Raw genomic sequence first — 20,965 nt, 5'->3', positions numbered from 1 at the left:
TGACACCATGTGAAAATAAATATTCAACATCCAGACTTAGGGTTAACGCGGATTCGTCTACTCCTTGTCCACCTGTCCGGCGCGGCACGGCGGCGGCACCGTCACGCCTAGCGTTTGTCGCCTTGAAGTCGCCGTTTGAGCGGAATAAAGACATAAATTTGTTAGTAAAACAATCCGTCATTTTCGCTTCCACGAGTTTACGGCGCGCATTTGACCAGGCGTCACCGGCAAGGCGTCCACTCATAATCACTGCGATGAGTGGACGAATGTGCGTCAACCTTTTTACGATCTTCGTACCGTGACTTCGCTAATAGATGGCGTTGTATATCACAGTAATGGATATTTAATTAAAATGAGCTGAGAAGCAAAGCTCATTTGGAGTTCGTTCACAGTGCATCGTTTAGACACGCTCGGTTTGCGTACATCTTTTAATATTAAAATACAATGGCGGCATGTTATTTGCCACAAAGCTCAACTTAAGTGGAACTACACATAATATTTATTATTCTACTCTTCTATTTTACTCTTTGTAAAAATTTATAACTGTTTTTACGTTCGTAAAAGTTTGACTAAATACTACACTTTGAGCTTTTCTCAAGAGAATAGTTGTACTTCACAGAATAATGACTTTGGGAGTAAAGTGCAATTTAAAGTAAACAATCCATTAGTTATCTTTAACTTAATTGAACTTGTATTTATTCAATAAAGATATCTAAAGACTAGTAGAATGATAAGTTTAAACACTTTTCTAGTATTTCATTACAATAACACAATTTCAAGATAACGTTCATCCAATTTAATAAGTTTTAATTTAATTAAATTGTTTATTAAGCCACCTTTATAACTTACTTAAAAAATAATTTAAATTCACTGCAGGCAAAAAATTTAAATAAATTTCATCCAATCAAAATAATCCAATTTGTGCACAGTTAGAAGTTTAAAATCACATCTAGAATAAGAACCGTCTAGACAGAATTTAATTTGCAATAAGGTTACTAATCTAACTATATCGTGGCTTTAAGAAACAATTATGAGAAATTAAGAACCACATTATTTGCATTGTTTTAATACAAGACATTTTAAATTCAATAAATAAGATAAAGTTAGAAGTAAACTCTAAGTTAATTATTTAAGAAGAAATTATATTAATGAATATGAAATTAGAAATAACGTTTGTATTTGTTAATTTTACTTAAATAAATTCAATGATATTACGTTTGATTTTAGTATCATAAAAGTAAAATGTCAAAATATCGAAAAAAAAACAGTCGAATTCATAACCCCCTTCTCAAAAAGTAGGCTAAAAATACAGTGTATTTTTTTCTTTTACATTTAATGAAATAGAAAGACAAACAATCTAATAAAAACTACACACATACAGAAAAAAATACCATTATAAGTAAACGAATATTATAAAAATAAAACAATGAAAATATGAGAAAAGGTAGCCAGCTCTAATCCAGGACTAACTCATTTTTACGTTGTTAGTTCTATAAAAATACAGCATAGACAAACGGGCTATGGCTCCCAGGTTAAGTAATTTCATTCCCATGCAAACCGGTTTGTGTTCGATACGCCGCGCCGCCAAACACATTCAACCACTTAAAATTGCAAGTAACAATTTCATTGACTTCGCGTCGGCTCGGTCACCGGAAATCGAACTCAGGTTGCTCGCGTAACATAAAACTTGACGACCGTCGGATTGCACAAGTCTAAGGGGGTTCGGAACAACAAGTTAACTAATATTTCAAATTATAATTAGTTTTAGTAATCATGAAATTTGTTCGTTGTTTGAGGTTTTGTAATATTGTTTTTTTACATATAAGAGAATGGGGATAACGAGCGGTGGGAACACCAAGGTCATCGACGCCCATGAACATCCGCAATATCTATATATAATGGCACATTACAAACAAAAATGAAGAGCGACGGATATTTTAAATCTTTACAGGAATATACTTGTTAATAATAAAAATCTCATAATAAAACGTACTTGTAATTCGAGACGAGTATACATTTATTGTTATTATTGAAAATGCACAAGACCTCACAACAAGTACTTTCGAACATCGCACGCTCTTATCATTAGAATACAATGCAATGACACCGGTTGCGGTTACGCGATGCGCATTTACCGCACGCGACTTCCTTTTCCTTACAAATTCGTTTCTCTGCCTCACTGTTCTGCCCTCGTGTGAAATCGTCAGTGCTATCGGCCGATGTCGCTCATCAAAGAAATGTCAAAGCGCTAATAGACGGGCGTTTACTCCGCGTCGTCCGGTCGTCCGGCAATTTACGACGGTCTCTAACATTTTCAAATGAACACTTCCGCACTTCAAAGGATCAGTTAGAGCTCAGTTACCATAAACGGGTATCGAGCACCAAGTTATTTTCACCCAGAACCACGACAACGGTTTAAATAAAGATATTTTTAAAAGTATAACAAAAATCATAGGGATAGTAGAAACAACAAAATATTATATATATAGTTGCTATATTTATTATGACCTGTAATAAAAATAACTTCTAAGTAATCGGAAGAAAATAAGTAGGTACAACGTAGATATAAACTGATCCTTGCTCTAATTAAAAAGATACTCGGTTCAACAATATCGTTTTTAAAGGATACTAAACAATTCTACTATTTTAATGTAGTTCAGTGTTTGTTGTCGGTACGGGATTTAAATTCAGTTTAATATGCAAATTCCCGTGAAACTCAACGGTTCACTACATTTTCATCATATTGGAAAAACCGGTATAACCATTTACATTACCTACATTTGTATTGCAAATATGAGTACATTGTTTTGAGCGTTAAAGTTAATGTATGTCGCTATAATATTTTTTATGTATTTCACGGTTAAAATCCAGGTCAAGTTATCGCAAAACTTGCAAAACTTTATCTGTACATGATGTGCGAAGTGGTTAAACAGAAAACCGATAAAATTACTACATTTCACGAAAAAAAAAAAAAAAAACTTTAAAATAACCCAACCTAGATAAAATAACTGACTGAGGTTCTAATGGATAGTGCCATTTACTGGGTGCATTTTAAAACAAATTTTTAAAGTTTCCAATGTAAACTAAATGAACACTGATTTCATATCCAATATTTCATTATTTCAAAATATACTCGAAAAAGTAATCGAAAATTTGACATAGCTCTGGATTATCCTCTCTCCACTCTGGGGAAGAACACAGATTGAATGACACCTACAACCATTACTTTTCGTTAATTATTTTGAGCACACTTACTATTAAAACACAACAAAGTCATTTAAAGTTAACTAGACAAGACATGAATTTTTAATTGTGAATGTACAATGCTGGCTATGCTTTTTTACGTAAAGTAGTCGTTATAAATAGTTGCTATTATTCTCACTCCTTTATGTTAAACTAGTCAAAATAAAATACATTACTAATCTTCTATATATATAAAAGAAAGTCGTGTTAGTTACACTATTTATAACTCAAGAACGGCTGAATCGATTTGACTGAAAATTGGTAGTGATGCAACGGATGTCTGTTTCCGTTTCCGCAAGTGCGGAAGTTCCGCACCCTTTTCAACATCCGTTTCTGTTTCTGTTTCCGCAACTTTTATAACGGAGATAAAACGGAACTTTACGACACCCGAGAGATCCAAATGCGCGACGCGAGACGCGCAGTCCGCGCGCGGCCTTTCGGCACTTGTCGCATTTGTTTGTTTACGTACTTTTTCTTGTATGTAAGCGCGTAATATTTTCTGCTGCTGTTTGAGACAATCAGCTTCTCTTGCTGGAGTTGACTGTCTAGTTGTTGTCCATATAAAATTTGACAACTGGCAAAATGTGACTATTTCATACTTACGAGTTATTAAATGTGCTTTTGAATAAGTGATAACCATGCAATATATCATCATCATTATTATCATCAGCTCACTATACATCCCCACTGAGGGGCTCGGAGCCTACCCCAAATTAGGGGTGATTAGGCCATAGTCAACCACGCTGGCCCAGAGCGGGTTGACTTCACACATATCATTGAATTTTTTCTCAGATATGTGCAGGCAGCATCACTATGTTTTCCTTCATCGTAAGAACGTCGGATAAATGTACATATCTAAATCGAAAAACACATTGGTACATGGCGGGATTCGAACCCAGGACCTGCAGATTGCAAGTCAAGTGCCACGAGCCACCGACGCCTAATAATTATATCTTTTTCTAATCTAGATTTGGTGTATTTGATACTTAGCACATTCACTGTTTACAAAATAAAAAAGGTAACAGCTGGGAGCCAAAACTTTTTATGGTGAATTTTTATTTAGTATCTGGGAATGTTTGAACATATAGATAAATGAATAATGTTATTATAATTATTTAAAAAAAAACACATTATTTGCATTTGAACACTAGGGATGGCAATGGTTTAGTTCACTAATATGTAGATATTTGTTCCACTATTGCATTTCTATGTACTAATATGTTACAAGATTTTGACAAAGTCAAGTTTTTCATCAAATTCCAGAATATTGAGTAAAACATGTAAGGATACTAATCAAAACCAGCTTTTATCTTCTCGGTTCAAGATCTTGTAACATTTCATACACACCCACACATACACACATGTGTCATAGCATTGTCACTACATTACTCCCACAACAAGAAGAGCTGGACTACGAAATACCCGCAAACGCCGCCAAAGTCCCTGCAATCACGAACGAGGAAATCGTAGGCGCATACAACGCAATAAAGAATAAGAAGGCGCCGGGTATGGATCGCATCCCTAACGTAGCTCTGAAGGCGGCAATGAAGGGAGAGCAAAATGGGTTTCAGGAGGTATTTAATAGTGGTCAGCAGTGAATGTATTAATAAAAAAATATATTTGTTGTTTTTCACGAGTGGTTTGGCGAACATTAATTTTTAAATAGTGTAATTTTGTTTCCTGAAAATAAATTAAAAAAAAAACACGTATTTTAACTTATTGAAGCACAGTAAAAATACATACATTGAAGGCTAAAGGACACCGATATCCAATGCCTTATTAAATTAAAAACGAATACAAACTGATTTTCCAAAAAAATTTTTTTTTGTAAATATGTTTTTTTTTATTATTTACACTTCTGTTTCCGCATCCGTTTCCGTTTCCGTTTCTGCTAAAAATTTTTTTTGACATCTGTTTCCGTTTCTGGTTCCGGTAAGACACTTCCGTTGCATCACTAAAAATTGGTGGGCAGGTAGCTTAGAACCAGGAAACGGACAAGGATAATTTTTACCCCGTTTTCTATTTTTTATTCCGCGCGGACGGAGTCGCGGGTAAAAGCTAGTAATAGTTAAAATTAGTAAAAAAAATAGTAAAGGCTTTACTGTGTTAATTGTTCAACGACCCAATGATGATCAATAATTTCTGTCCTCCCATTCCCTTCCGTCATCACAAATATCAACTTCTCGACCTTAAAACTAAGAGCCATTCAAACAGTTCATATAAATAAAAAAACACTCCATACATGTTACAGCAACGTTTCTTTTAAGCGAAGTCCCCGAAGTCCCGGGGGATGCGACCCCTCAAGGCAGCAAGGGAACGGCGAGGGGATGGCGACAGCCCCAATTAAACAGACTGTAATAATCTTTTTAATACTTTTCTGGAATTTTTACGTCCTCGTGCTACAATGATAAAGTTGGAAAGTATGCCGGCCAAGTATTCTACATTGTTCTCATTCAAGTTTTTATTACGTCTAATTGCTTGATACTTCAATCTCTTTTGTAATTAGTGTAGAATAATTTAAAAGATGTACAATTAAAATCTTTTTCAAATCGTTGTATCCGAAAAGACAAACTAACATAGTATATAGTTATGACTTATCTATTCCATTAATGAAATTAGAGTGTTTGAAAAAAAAGGGACGCAACCATGATGTAATAAATTTGTCTGTCTTTCCATAAAGTGGAAGGTAATTTACGTGTGCGGGATTAACTTAGGCTATTGTTAAATATCCGCGCAAACAAAGTCGTGGACAATCGCTAGTTAAAAAAATAGACGACAAGAACAATTATCAACCTTTATTAATAAAAACAAAAAACGTTCAAATTACTATTTTAATAATATTCTTATAAATTTGCATCGGCTACTGTTATTGGGTCGGATGACAACGGGCAGGTGCACGTAATCCAATGCCCGGAGCAGGGTACGCGAGAACAATTCGTGTGTGTTGACATTGGCGACGAGAGCCAAGACAAGGTCAGACACCGTGGGTTGAATTACATTCATCCACAGTACTATAAAAATAAGACTTTGTACAGATTGTGTTTACCATAGTGATAGTTAAAATTCGAAAATAAAATTAAAGCCACACAAGCGATTACCTAACCTTAATTTAAAAAAATCCCGACTAATAGATGAAACAGCGCCATCTATTATGTGAATTTAAAATTAAACTTAAACTGTAACACTTTTTTATTTTAGATTATTCTCGAAAACATCGAAAATGTTTAGCAATATAAAAAATAAAGGCGAGTGAGATTCGAACTTGTTGTTCACAAATTTACCATTTATTTCTTACGTCTACTGTATGTGTTTTGTGAATGAATGTTCCCTATGACTTTCCAGGGAGGAAGACGAACAACAAGGGAGAAAGAAAGATAGAAAGAGGAAGAAAATAACTTCTCATTCGTCAAAATCATTTCAATCGTTTAGGAACTAGGCACAAAACAATCTTAAATACGCTAAAACCATTACCCTCTTGTCAGTGGGTAAAAATAACGCAGATGTATTAATATTAACTCTATATTTGTTAATATTTGCCTTGGCCTCAATTTCGAACCCTGTACCCCTAATTTAGAATTCGTTAAGAAAGACAGGTGTATCGATATAGTCAGACATCTATAAATCTAGCATAACAATATAAATAACGGAATATAAAGTGGTCCTTTGTTAAGTTAGACGGGGCGGAACCTGTTACTCGCTAAAACTGGTTATGCTGAATGGAGAACAAAAAACAGGCCTTTTATTGAGAAAGTTTTAAAAATAAATTATATAGAGAGCGAGGTATAAAAATAAGACATTTAAATGTGGCCAGGCGGCTGACAAAAATCGATATGTCAAAAAAAACTTTATGTCTTGAACTGAAATAACCTTGACTTTACATTTTGATGTAAGTTAAGGTCAAACAAGACGATAACATTGTATTTATTTCGGCACATAAACATAATATCTCTATAGAATATCGAAAACAAACTGTTAAAAATCATGTTGCATCTTTAACCTCAATAGGTATATTACATACCAAAGAAAGTATGGATGGATTGTGTGAAAGAGGATATGCGTAAGAAGGGGGTAAATTCAGATATGACGAAGATATGACGCTGATAGAGATGTATGGAGGAGTAGTACATACTGTGCCGACCCTCAATAGGGATAAGGGCAGGTTGAAGATGAGGTATATTACATACCCGTAACTATAGCTTTACATACACAATGCTTGTAACAACAGCTTTCTAAGAAAGCATTGAAATAATCGATTTCTTCGAACAGTTACCTATCGGTACTGTTCAACGGATGAAAAAATGCAGTTAAGTAAACAAATAGAACGGACTTTCGAATTGCATTTAGGATTCGGTTAACGACATTTCTAACTGTAAAATGGATTAATATTGAACCTTAATTGCTTATATTATGACTTAAGCGAGTGTGTTAAAAATAATACGGAGTATGATATTGATCGATTAAATGTAGAGATATCGTAATCAGATAAGCTTCCGTGCATTCACATTAACGTATACAAACAAGTCGCGTGTGTGGTCACACTGATGCTCACCGATCCCTTGCCACACGGGTAGGGTGTCCAAAATGGAAATAACAAAACGTTTATAAAGTGCATTTTAATGCATAATAATTTTTGAAACATGTATGATAACTAATTAATTTTTTAATCCAGTGTTTGACAACATAAAATTCTTCTCTTTGTTATAAATTAAGATCGATTGGTAGAATTGATAAAATGTCAAAATAAAATTGAACATAAAAGAAATCTGTGGTGAATGTAGAATTAGAGTCGGCAAATGAAAATCTATAATTTCTACATATCTCTCTAGATTACGGAATTGTCTTAGCCTCGGACATCATGTCTGACTCATTGACACACCAGAACATATTGCTCAGGTCATTGTACCTTTTATTTGCGAAAGGACGTGTCCAAAACTGTTAGCTTATAGTCACTCTATAGCTAATCTAGTACAAACAATTATAAACTGTCGGACGTCGCACCGAGCACAGCGTACTCCCGATAACTTTGTAGTGTCCTAACAACTCATTGCCGCACTCGCTATGTCAAATATCTACAACTAGTACATATATCTGTTTACCACAATTTTTTTTTGAATACTGACAGCAACTTTACCAAAAGCTACATCTTAAAATCTTACTAATATTATAAATGGGAATGTTGAGATGAATGGATGGATGTATAGATGTATGTTTGAAGGTATCTCCGGAACAGCTCAACGGATCTAGATGAAATTTAGCACAGAACATAGTCATATAGAACATAGTCTCTAAGAACATATAGTCTGGTAGAACATAGGCTATTTATTACGTTTTTTTAATTCCGCGCGGACAAAGTTGCGGGCGATAGCTAGTGTGCTATAAGTGCTTGCAAAGAAATAGGCAACAATAATTAATTAACAAGTTAATAAAATTATATTGGAATAGCTATTAAAGTTACGTGGACAAAGAAAAACTCATTTTCTTTGTTCACTATCATAAACCACGACATGTTACGGAAGTATGGAGTAAAATATTGGAAAAATTCCATCGTAATGTTTGAAATGGTATGGTATTGATTCTGGAATGAATAATCAAAACCATTTTGGTGATACGTCGAGCAAACACGGCACAGCTGCATTACAACACAAAAGGAAATCGACCCTACGACGGACTCGTCTTGTACCGACTCGAATAACACGAAATCGAGCGGAAAAAAACACTCCGACTTAGAGATGAGTTTTATATCAGATAGATCTATTTTTTTTTATAACAGGACTACATTCGTTAATTCGGCTGTTTGGTTTATTTAAGCATAATGAGGTCCTTATTAAAAAAAAAAAACAGACACACATAATATGAACTTAATAACTTAACATCGGCAATAGCTTTAAAGTTTCAGTAGGTACTGACAAATATACTAAATAATTTAAGTGTTAAATCTATTTTATTACAAAAATAAATTAAAACTTTGTGCACAAGCGAATTTAAGTAAGTTTAACAGTGTCCAGTCCTTTTATGGTAACGAGGTTTATCGCCTAACAATTAGCATTAAAGTCGCTTTCACCCAATTAGTCAAAGGTAAAAAAGTTGTTAACATGCCTTGCGCCAACAAGATTTATAACTTACGTCTCGCATTAAATAAAACAGGTAATAAAGTTTTAAACTATTACGAAGCTTAATACTTCTACAGCTTATTCGTTCTACGCTATAAGTAATAAAAAATTATCCAACCAGAATTAAGGTAAAACTCGAGGTAACACATATAAATCCTACGTTCGATATGCCGTAGTAGTGGTAACAAAGATAAAGGGCATCAAATGTAGTAATCGTTGCAGTCACCTTGGCTGCGCGGGCGCTGACGACGCGACCTCGCGGCAGACGTGCGAACCGAGACAAAGGACTGTCGTGATACACGGGAGCATGCACGCAATGCACTTTGTCATCGCTAGTGACGTGTGACGTCATAATACACCCACGTAACGGTGCACTTCTGCCCGTCGATGTGACGAACAAACATAAAGAAATACACAACATTGTATATTTACACATGTATTGTAGAGTCGAGATCTTTGCTTTATTTTTGTTTGAGGTTATTGTATCCATTAAAGTAAACAAGATCATTTGATATAATTATTATTACAAATTAAATGTAAATATATGTTGAAAAACAAAGACACAGATATGAAGTTATTGTTCACCATAACAAAAAAATCTAAGAAATGGTAATGTTAAAGTTATTAAGTACTTTAAACAAATAAACATTTTAATAATTAGTCACCGCTTTGGCAAAACTTGCTGCAACTAATACGATATATTCCAGTTAAATTTAAACAGGTCACGGAATATTCTAATAACGTGGCAATCAGAATAACTAAAGCTAAAGGTCGTGTTCATTAAAATTTCTGTGCCCCATATTATGAGTTATAAATAAATTAAACATTTTAATACCCATTTATTTAACCATTACGGAAATGCTGTATAAGTTAATTTTCCTTACTCTATGTCACTAGTCAATATGTTTCAAAACATATATTTTAACGACAATATTAAGATATTAAGAAGATTATAGCAAGAAATACGACGAGAGATGACCTATTTATATTTGCAGCAGGTCAATGCATCTGCACTGCAGCCCATTTGGCAGACTCTATAATTCTGCATAATAATTTTACATTTAAATACGTGTCTTTTTCATTAGAAAAAAATATTTACGTTTATGGTCGGAATGGCTGTCGCTGACTAGTTACCGTAAACTTTGGCATCTTGGTAATACGTCAGTTATCTAAAAAGTTGCTATTGTTGAGCAGTGTTACGAAACCGCGAACCGCTCGGTGCGGTGGTCGCCGAGGGAAGTGAGCATCCGGTTTTTAATTAGCGAACAGCAAGTGTCGCCACGTGGGCCCAAAAGTAACGCACTTTATACCCGTTTTGGGAATACATTTACGAAACATGATTCGTTTAGAGCCACGGACTCGCGTTCTGATTTCACTTTAGTAAGTAAAAATCATACTAGCACTAAATAGCAAATTCTTGAAATGATGTTCAATTGATAACCTAGACCTACCCAACAGCTGTGACTCCCGTATGTCTTGCCTTTTAGTATTAATATTGGTAAAAATAAACATGAATCAAGGTCAAAGTTCAATTTTATCATCTTCCTGATGCTCAATATATTAATATCCAGTCAATGAATCTCTTTATCAGACTACGCGTGTTTAAGTCATATAAAAAATTCCACGATGTAACCGCCAACGTGTTTTCTAACGGAAATTCACGTCTAGACGCGGTCTAGGTAACTCGGACGACTGTTGCCAAATTAAAAAGAATTCCGCTTGTCCTCTTTATAACTATCTTGATACATTACACGATAATTTATATGTCTACGACACACGAAGGCGTCTTTGTGCGAAAGTAGCTTATTTAGGTTAGGTTTAAAGAATTTATTTTCAAAAAGACAAAGAAAAATTTACTTTAATGACAATGCAATAAAACTTTACAATAATTGCAAAAAGAGATGCAATGAACTCAAAGTTTGTGCCAACATGCAAACTTATAATTAATGTTAATTCATAAAAATATCTAGATAACGGTAATTTAAAAACAAAATATTAATAGCCAAATGATTTAACTTTAATGTTAATGAGTTTATTGCAAGTTTCGGTACTCGTGAGATACGATTTGGAATTCTACTGAACCGAATTAAAGAATAACTCTCTTGCTCACTCACAATAGAAGTACATGATGAACATAAAAACATATCTTCAGTGTAAAGTGCTCGACTCACTAACTACATATATAATTAATAGTTAACTAACTAACGCCCATTAAATTAATTGCTAAGTTATGTTTAATTAGGTATGCTTAATGATATGCACCCTTCGAGATTCTAAATATGATACTTTTACCAAGGCAGACCTAAATGTGATGTAATAAGTTTATTGTTTATTTTCTTTTTAAACACAAAGAAGAGAAAATGTTCTGATTTATATTAACTTATTACAACTGATTTTCATTTTTTAAATCTCGTTACGTAAGTTACCCAAATCTTTCACTGAAAAAGTAAAAAGATGCTCCTGGCCACTAAATTATAATGTTTTTTCTGACGGTCACTTTAGTTGATATAAATAAAACAAAAGAGTGCGCGCAAACGCAATAGTATTCACGCGAGAAAGGCACAGGGCGAAAGTGATCCCCGTCCGTCGCCCCCCGCGCTCACCGCCCTACTCAGCACGATGACTTGCGCTTTGTTTTGCCTTGAATGCACATTTCAACAGATATATAGTTAAATAGTTATAGATAAAAAAAAACTGTCAAAATAATTACTACATACCAGAATATACTACACATAAAATAACATGAATTTTATACAAAACATTATTCTCTAACAAAAATTTTTATAGTATATTTCATACACGTACGACTATTTTCATTGTACTTCAATACGATAGTTAAACATCTTTTCTTTCACTTCAATCGAAATTCAATTGATCCTTCCTTCCTACTACATCGTTGCAAGGCAGTGCCCTCACATTACGTATACGGGCCGTGTTACTTTCGTTTAACAGGTCCGTAAGGGAGACCGGTTTGTATTGAACTCGTACCAGACTCGGCACACACTTCATACTTTGTAACTCGAAATCGGTGCAACAAAAATGTCGCGGTCAGTAACGCCAAGTCGCCATTGTTCGCCGGACAATGGGTATGCGGGCGAGCAAGCGCAAGGTTCGTTACCCCACCACAAATTACCCCCATGATCACGCTCCTTCACGCACAGATACCATCTCAAACATTAACACTAATAACTTTACATTTTCTTTGCATTCAGAGAACTCGCTTTGTGTACAGTCGAGGACGTTTATTTGGTACCTATTACAGTGAATGATATTTGATGCATATAATGCAATTCGAAAACTAGTCTATTCTACATACATACTAAATTATAGATTTGATGGTGACGGATTGTTGAACGTTGTACGATATTTGATCTTAAATGGTCAGCGAAATTAGTTCTTTGACTGTACATGACAACTATAAAATACGAGTAGCATAAGGTGGACTGCATTCCCGGAAAGTCGTTGATAAGATTAAATCAAGGGCGCGAAAAAAAAACATTATGAGAATGAAACCGGTTTTAGGTTAACTCGAATTTACCTCCATGTTTATTTATAAGTGTCGATATAAAAAACCACAATGTTTACGAAAACTTTCAAATTATTTTATTTTAATGTAAATAAAAACAATGTTGAATCGTTTCTCATTTTTTTTTTTATAATTCCCCGACAATATTTAAAAATAACATCAAAACGATTAAACCAGCTATGCAATAATTACATAAAGTATGTAAATGAACGCTGGCAGCTAATAAAAGATAATATGAATAGCTCGACAATAAAATATATTATCTGAACTTAATTATTAAAACCAATTAAATCATTTTATCTATCGTAAATTTATACGTCCAAAAGTTTGGTGTAATAAATATAAGGGTCTACAAACAAGGTACTGTAGACTGACAAACGTTGCACTAAGTTTTATAGAGACTGATTATTGCGATGTATTAACATCAATTTACATTTCCGATGGCTGTAATAAAAACATAAAACACTCGTTTGTTGATGCCACGCACTGTCCCTTCGGGCGAAGCTCGACTGCAATATTTTTTTAATACTTCTACCGATATTGAACCAGTGGGAATAAAAATGTATTCCGCCATTTGTTTCGCTTAAAGCTATGCCATTAAAATATATGATGCGAGATTTATTTACAAGCTTATTGCACGTTACTTACAGAATTATATCGATGCTTCACGTAAATATCATAGTACAAGTTTTTAAAATAAAACTAAAATATTTTATAGACAAAAAAGTGATTCTTTGTATTGATCAATTTAATTTTTTTATGGTTTACAATACAATTAAAGCCCGACTCAAGAAAGTAGCAGACAACGGAAAGATACATCCCGTCTATTAAGTCTACATGGTCCCTTCACAATCTTTATGTCAATGACAAATTAATGCTAGAATACCTATTAATTTGAAATACGAAGAAGGAAGATGTTTACAATCCCTTATAAATAATAAACAAACAAAAATACGACAATAATATAACGTAATGCGTGTAGTACGAGTCCTACGCAATGCGTTCTGCGAATGAATTACTATTCGTGTCGCGAGCGCGCGTATTTTTAGCGAATGCGTCGTGCGCGATCAAACGCTCGGGGTCAATGACCGGCCATTTTGTCTGCACGTCATGAAGATGTGTTTAATGACACCGCCTCGCGGAGTGACACTCTCCAGGTCTTTGATGCGGTTCCAGTTTTACTTTTATTACACGAGCATACTTCGAGAGATTTGAATCGTTGCAGCGACTTCTTTTAGATGGGTCATGTTAGTTTCCGCCTAGAATTCCGGGTAACGTCTTATAAGTTTAATTTTACATGATAAAAAATAACAATATTATAGTATTAAATTAAGAGATGTTTGTATGTTAAAGTATGGTAATGTTACGTTTGAATTTCAGAGTTCAGTGCATGCGTATTGCGTACATTCCCCCGACCTTATTACGCATGCATTATATAACGGGAAGGGCACGGGAGTGCGTTGCCTGTGTTTGACCGACTTCAATTCGCAAACGCAAGCACAAAAGACGTAAGTCCATAACGACTAAACTACATTTTACTGGTATAGCATTAAACTTTGGTTGCCAAGACCAAAAAAATCTTTGTATAAAACATTTTGTTACCTCTGTTTTGTCAATGATAAATGAGAGGGATGACAGTATGTATTACACAGGGATTTTTATCTTAGAAACCAAGGATATGTCAGTTAAATTAAAACTAAAATGTGTTTAATGCAACGAATTCCAAAACACTGAACAGATTCGAAAATTAAAGCAATAAAAATAAAAAAGCAAATGTAATACGACTAATTTACGCGAATTGAGTATAGCTATGAATGTACATACAGTCTATCAATCCTGGAATTAAACAATCCATCAGGACATCAATGTCCGCGGGCAGTCAGTTAATTCACAAATAGCAACAAATCAGAGCACAATCGTCCACCGCGATCGCTATAACTCTCCCCCAAACAATACTTTTATTGCCCGGTTAACTAGGCTGCGTTCACACCGGCGACCCAGGTACGACACAGGCCTTGCGTTTGCAACAATTCTAAGTTTTACGAGGGCGAACGCGCCCTAAGTTATTTATGACTCTAATAATTTGGAACTTGGCTTTCACGTCTTTAAAAACAAAGTATGTTTTCAAATTTCGAATCCAATTATTTGGCTACACAAATCAATATTATGAAAGAGAGGAAACAAAACTGAAAAATAACAAAAGAAACCGTTTTATTCATCTGATATATCCTAAACCAGAGTATTTTCAAGTAATGTAATAATAATGTAAATAAAGAAAAACTTCAGTTTTTCTAGTTACTGAAAAATAGTATAGTTTCATGATAACGAAACTAGATGGCAGTACTGGTTAAATCTAAAGTTATAAGCGATGTAAATTTAAAACAAAGGCTTGTTAAAATTTCAATTTATTTCACCATTTTGCTACGAAAAACTATCCCAAATCATATCTCACTTTCTTTTTCAAGTAAAATACGATATTTATATTTCCATAATTTGAGGCTGTAGAGGATAAAACTAAAAAGGTTAGACGCTGCGCCTCTACAATTCGGAAAGCTTCAATTACAGTCAGTCGTAAAATATATTTATGAAAAATCTTAGTAACTAGTCTTTGCCACATTCAAACACACTCCCTATTAGATTTAAGGAGAAAAACGACATAACTAAAATATTAATGTTGGTGAACACAGATAGCATAATAGTACTATCTCGTCGCAGTCATTTTACAAAGGTATGTCATAACTCAGGACAACTGAGGCAGAACAATAGCCGGCGCGAGACATGTTGATATAAATTATGTCATAGACAATAAAGCTGTTGATAGAATCCGTTACGTTGCGTACTACAGCAACACGGTCTAACATTATAGATTACGTAGTGTAAAATATAACAATTATAACTCGCCATTATACCAAAATTTAAAGAACCGGTTTAACAAACTATATAAATATAAATAAGATAATTATAACCTACCAAATATTTATAATTTCTAGGTAGATTTCAATAGAAACAAAGTATAAGATAAAACAGATGGAATATATAGACATGTAACTGGATGTGAGCGCGAATGGATAACAAAATTGCAGTATCAGTGAACATTTTCCGAGGAAATTGAGCGTGCGCGGCGAGAGATTGCTTTTAAATCGCGTTATAGCCGCTGCAGCGACGAGCTGCATGCCCCACTGCATAATCGTTAATCACTGTCGATAATTCTTATATCATATTTAATTTACATTTAAAGCTTTTGATCCCGTCGCGCATAAAATGAACCTTACAGGATGTAATAGGCCTTCTAAAGAATTGCCAGTACTTTGTCGGTTTTATTCGGTTGACCATCCTTATCTTGAACATATTATAACGCACCTTTTGGGAGGTCTATAAATCTTTAGCAAAGTAAATGCTTTAAATGTAAATGAAGTGAAAATCGCAATATATACTAAATAATTAGCCGTTTTTACTTTAATAATATTTTTAATATACTTGTTACTGCAATATTCATACAACCTTTCAAACAATATTCTTGCGATTTCTTCTTTAAAATATGAAACAAAAAGGTCCGTGTAATATAAAATTCTTTTTTCTTTTGTATTATGTTTTCGATATAATAATTACCTTCTTTATATTTTTATATCCTTTTTGTACCCAAAAGGTGTGCACAAAAGGAAACAAAAATAAAGCTAGGGTTAGCTTTTTTTACATTCTATTCAACATTCAATAGTACTGTAGATAAATCCGTTAAAGGCGGGTTAGAAAAAAAACTAGTAACAACACTCACAGATAAACGAATAGCAGAATAAAATTAAGCTCGCGAGGCGGTAGATAAAAAAAACACGTTTTAATTGACACCTTAATCGTCAATAACTATGCAACACCTTATACATAAAGAATTAATGAAACAAACTCTAAATAATTCATTAACCAGATAAGAATTATTGATACCAGATAATTTAAAACAATTTGAAACAAAATACATAACGTAAAAACTATTTATAAATTTTTATATAACGATAATAATACTTCATGTTCAAATATTTATGTTCAAAACTCAAATATTGGCATTATTTACACATATTATGTAAAATAACCCTGAAACTAAAATATCCTAGTCTTTAATAGTTAGACAAAAGTGACGAAAATATTTATTAAATTTTCACAAAATGTTGGCATCATGAATAGCCGCCAAGTTTGTAAAAACATATGTTTGACTTTAATTCCGTATTTTTAAAATAGTAAGTAGAACAAATAACACTAAAAGCGCAAAGTTATTAACTTCTCTATAGTTATAAGTTCAATTGCCACTACAAAATATACAATTAGAATTACTTAGCATTTAAAAAAATCCATATTTATTTTAAAGTACGACAAGGTTATTTTACGTTATTAACAATTTTTAGATATAATTTTCCAATAAACTACATCCATGTTTAAGAGGTTATAATCCCATGACAGTATGTTAGTGCTCATTGTTATGTAAACTTCATCATTCGGACTGAATTTCGTACTAAAATTAGTGAGTATTATTTGCGTGATTGCAATTACACGTTTAATATATTCCTGCACTACCGGAAAATGCCACAAGCACTGGAAGTATCACTAAAGGTAAACAAGGGGAAATACAAGACACTACCACGTCATTGTAATATTTAATAATTATTCTGAATAGAAAAATAAAACATCGAGAATACATGTAATTAAGAGGGCGTCAGTGGCTCAGAGGTCACTTGACTCGCAATCCTTAGGTCCTGGGATCGAATCCCGCCATGTACCAAAGTGTTTTTCTATTTACATGTACATTTACCCGACGTTCTTACGGCGAAGGAAAACATTGTGATGTAACACTGGGCCAGCGTGGTTGATTAAAGCCTAGTCACCCCTAACTTTACGTAGGTTCCCAAATTAATGACACGTTATTTCAGTAATTGGTACTTTAGGGTTTAGGTCACGTCAGAAATGCATACAAAAATACGCAATTTTTCTCTAATCAGCCAGGCAATACGGAGAAACATGCATGAGTTACATGAACCAGGATAATATAAAGACAAAGGTGCGTCGTCAACAGCGGCGATGTCGGTTTGGAATCATCTAGAATTCCAATGACTTCCTTAAAGAGAATTACGAGTTTTACCTTGCTGGACATGGTCATTTCGCGTTACTAGTTATGCTAGTATTAGATGATAGATAAGGAATAGATGAATTATTCAATGTGTGCGGAAGGCTAACCACAAGGTGGCGCTGCACCTGCCCTTTTCTCGAATCTATTATTACATTACAACTGCAGAACATATCGCAAACGCATCCTGACCTTTAACGAAGGCATTTGCAAATCGTTGAACTTTAGCATGTGGAAACATGATATGTATATTACGCTTTGGACAAATTGTTATGCGAGTATTTGAAAAACTAAAATAAATCATTATTTATGAAGAATAAAAAATGTTAGCAAATAACTTAAAGGATAGTAATAATTATATAAAATATACTAAATTTAACAATGAATTTAGTGTACAATGTATTTTTAGGGCATCATCGTCAGGTCTATAATAATTGCGCAGGATTGCTATTTCTGTGAAAATCTTGACAGTGAAATGAAGCATTTTAACAAATTTAAGCTGTTATCACTGATAAAAATGAATAAAATCACGTAGTCGTATTCTTGGAATTATTGTATCGTCTACGCGGAATTCCAGTTACAAAGTAAATGAGTCGGTGAGTTCGCGTAATACAAGCGATTACGCTACAACTGGCGGTGTAGTGCGTAATGCTGAAGGAAAATTAATTAAACGAGACAACGTCTGCGGGAACGGTTGATTGATGCCGCATATTTATATCATACAATTTAACTTTGTTACTGTATTTATTAATCATCATTCATTGGTTTGGATTTGAAGCAAATTACACTAAAAAAAAAGTATATTTATTATTTATGATTGTCATTTATGTCAAGTAAAGAATACATGATTTTTAACGAGGAGAAAGATAAGGTAAGATTTTCATATGTTCGTGTAACTTAGGCTGTATTATCAGATGTTATCAATATTATAAGCTAGTCGTGACGATTACTTGTGTATTTATGGTTATTTTTAAATTATACCAAATGTTTCTAACTAAAATTCATTTGTTATTTCTGTTAATATCCTTTGTTGGATATTTGATCGATGTTTAAAAACCACACACCAAATCGTAAAAACTCAGGAATATTGTTATTTCCTACGTGCACCTACTTAAAACCCTTGTGGAGTCACAAAAAAAAAAACCTTGTGCCTTAATCTATACAAAACTCCCCTAAGCGAGAGGGCGACGTCCATTGTGGAAATGCAACAAAAAAGCGGAGCCATCGCCGCCGCCCGACCGACTGCATACTTTTTTTTGCTTCGTCCAAAAAAGCGCCAAAATATAATTACGGCGTTGCTTACCGACGATTACAAGAGTCATGACGACAAGTAAGTACCGGCCTAGGCTAGAGTCAGGGCTAGGCCGAGGGCGAAGGCGCGGGATAGTCACCTCGGGCGGTGGCGCAGCATCGCCCGGCCACGGCCGGCGGGTCAGCTGCTTGCTCTCAGCGCACTGCACATCCACGCCATGGCGCACTCTCACACATACACTGCGGCCACTGATCACTGCTTCGCGCACTACACTGCGGCTCTGCACTACTATTCACTACCACACCACTACGGTTCGGGACGAGCGGCGCGCGCCGTGGACGCCGATGCATTGCGCTCCCGGCCGCAACAGCTGTGAAACGCCGGGAGCGGGAGGCGCCCCTACCCGCGCGCAGTCTCCCCGCTTGTCCGCCTCGCCCCTCGCGTCCCGCGCCCTGTGCGTGCCGCACCCGCCCCCCGCCACTCCTCTAATCCATTATTTACGAACGGCCGACCGGTTTGAGGCGCTCGGTCGGCTGCGCCGCTGCACGACGATCGTTCAAATTTAATGCCCTTCCTATGTCCGGCCTCTAATGCGATAAGATACGCCGGCCGGGTGTCGACACGCTGCCGACACGGGCGACCCGGTCGCAGCGGACGCGACGTGTCGGAAAAAACAAAGGCAGTCGCACGACGCAGCTCAATGTCGCGATAGTTGCGAGCTCGCCAAGTTGAACGAACCCACACAGTCCGCGGTGGCCGCGGCCGACGCTGGAGGCACTAAATCGCCCATAAAACCAGTGATACACTACGATGTGCTTGTGAACCGCTGATGCGCTCGCCCACTGCTAAATAGTATAAATCCAAGTTAGAAGGTATCTATGTTCTGTCGTGACAACATTGCGTGGATAATGTGGGTAGGACAAACATTAAAACCAAAGGAACTTAAATTTTAAAACTTTCACGGTTGACCCCTCTCGCGACCGAGTTTATCATCGCATTTATCTTATTTCTGTGAAAACAACTTAAAAACTCACTTCTTATCTCTTTTATTCTCAGAAAGCATTTTACTTACGATTCGTAGCCAGAAACTCCTTTAACGGTTGTATAAGAATTAGAAGAGACAGACATGCATATTTGTCCACATTATCCTCCGGAGAAAAGGGAAAAGAGGAAAATAAACAACAATAATTGTAATGAAATTGATATATCCAGTAGTTTGGGTGTTTCTTCCATAAGCTGGTCTACAAAAGGAGGTTCATAGTTGTATTACACAAGATGTGATTATTTAACTAATAAAAAAATATCAATGAGATTCAAACATAATAGTTTGTTTATAATATTCCATGTTCTAGTACGTACAAATGAAGAAATATCACATGCAGCTTTATAGCTCTCAGCTAGATTCATATCCGTACTAAAATCGACGCGGGGTATTAGTAAATAAAATTAAGTCGTGAGTAATTAGAGCAGCACTGAAATATCCGGCGCGAAGGACCACCACGTCGCGGGGGACGTGGCAGCTAACCCGCGCCGCGCAGTGTTCCATTTCACAGTTCCCAGTAAGATTAGCGACGGCCGAGCGAGTTCCGAGCTTAGCACTCCAGATCCACTTTCGGACAGCCATAGAAATCACGTAGTTCGCAGAACTCTGTTACCTGTGCTGGGGCAACGCAACGCGCCAAGGTGAACGCTCGGGCCAAGGACGACCCGCCCGCCGTCGCCCCCCA

The 20,965-nt window shown here is 35.3% G+C and overlaps 1 protein-coding gene across 2 annotated transcripts in view; it reads right to left on the bottom strand.

The window, feature by feature from the left end:
• Positions 1-20,965, bottom strand: part of LOC123721041 (zinc finger protein jing homolog) — a 133,384-nt gene that overhangs the window by 18,528 nt on the left and 93,891 nt on the right. The window contains exon 1 of one of the 2 annotated variants that reach the window (XM_045678116.1): positions 19,378-19,592. The exons of the other annotated variant lie outside the window; for it this stretch is intronic. Within the exon in view, the coding sequence (XP_045534072.1) occupies positions 19,378-19,397 (20 nt within the window). The 5' untranslated portion in view covers positions 19,398-19,592. Of the gene's footprint in view, positions 1-19,377; positions 19,593-20,965 lie in introns of those variants that run through there. 2 annotated transcript variants of the gene reach the window in all.

This window comes from Papilio machaon, chromosome 5 (assembly GCF_912999745.1).
Source record: "Papilio machaon chromosome 5, ilPapMach1.1, whole genome shotgun sequence".
Lineage (NCBI taxonomy): Eukaryota > Metazoa > Arthropoda > Insecta > Lepidoptera > Papilionidae > Papilio > Papilio machaon.
The sequence above is the reverse complement of the archived record's forward strand: the minus strand, read 5'-3'. Positions and strand labels throughout refer to the sequence as shown.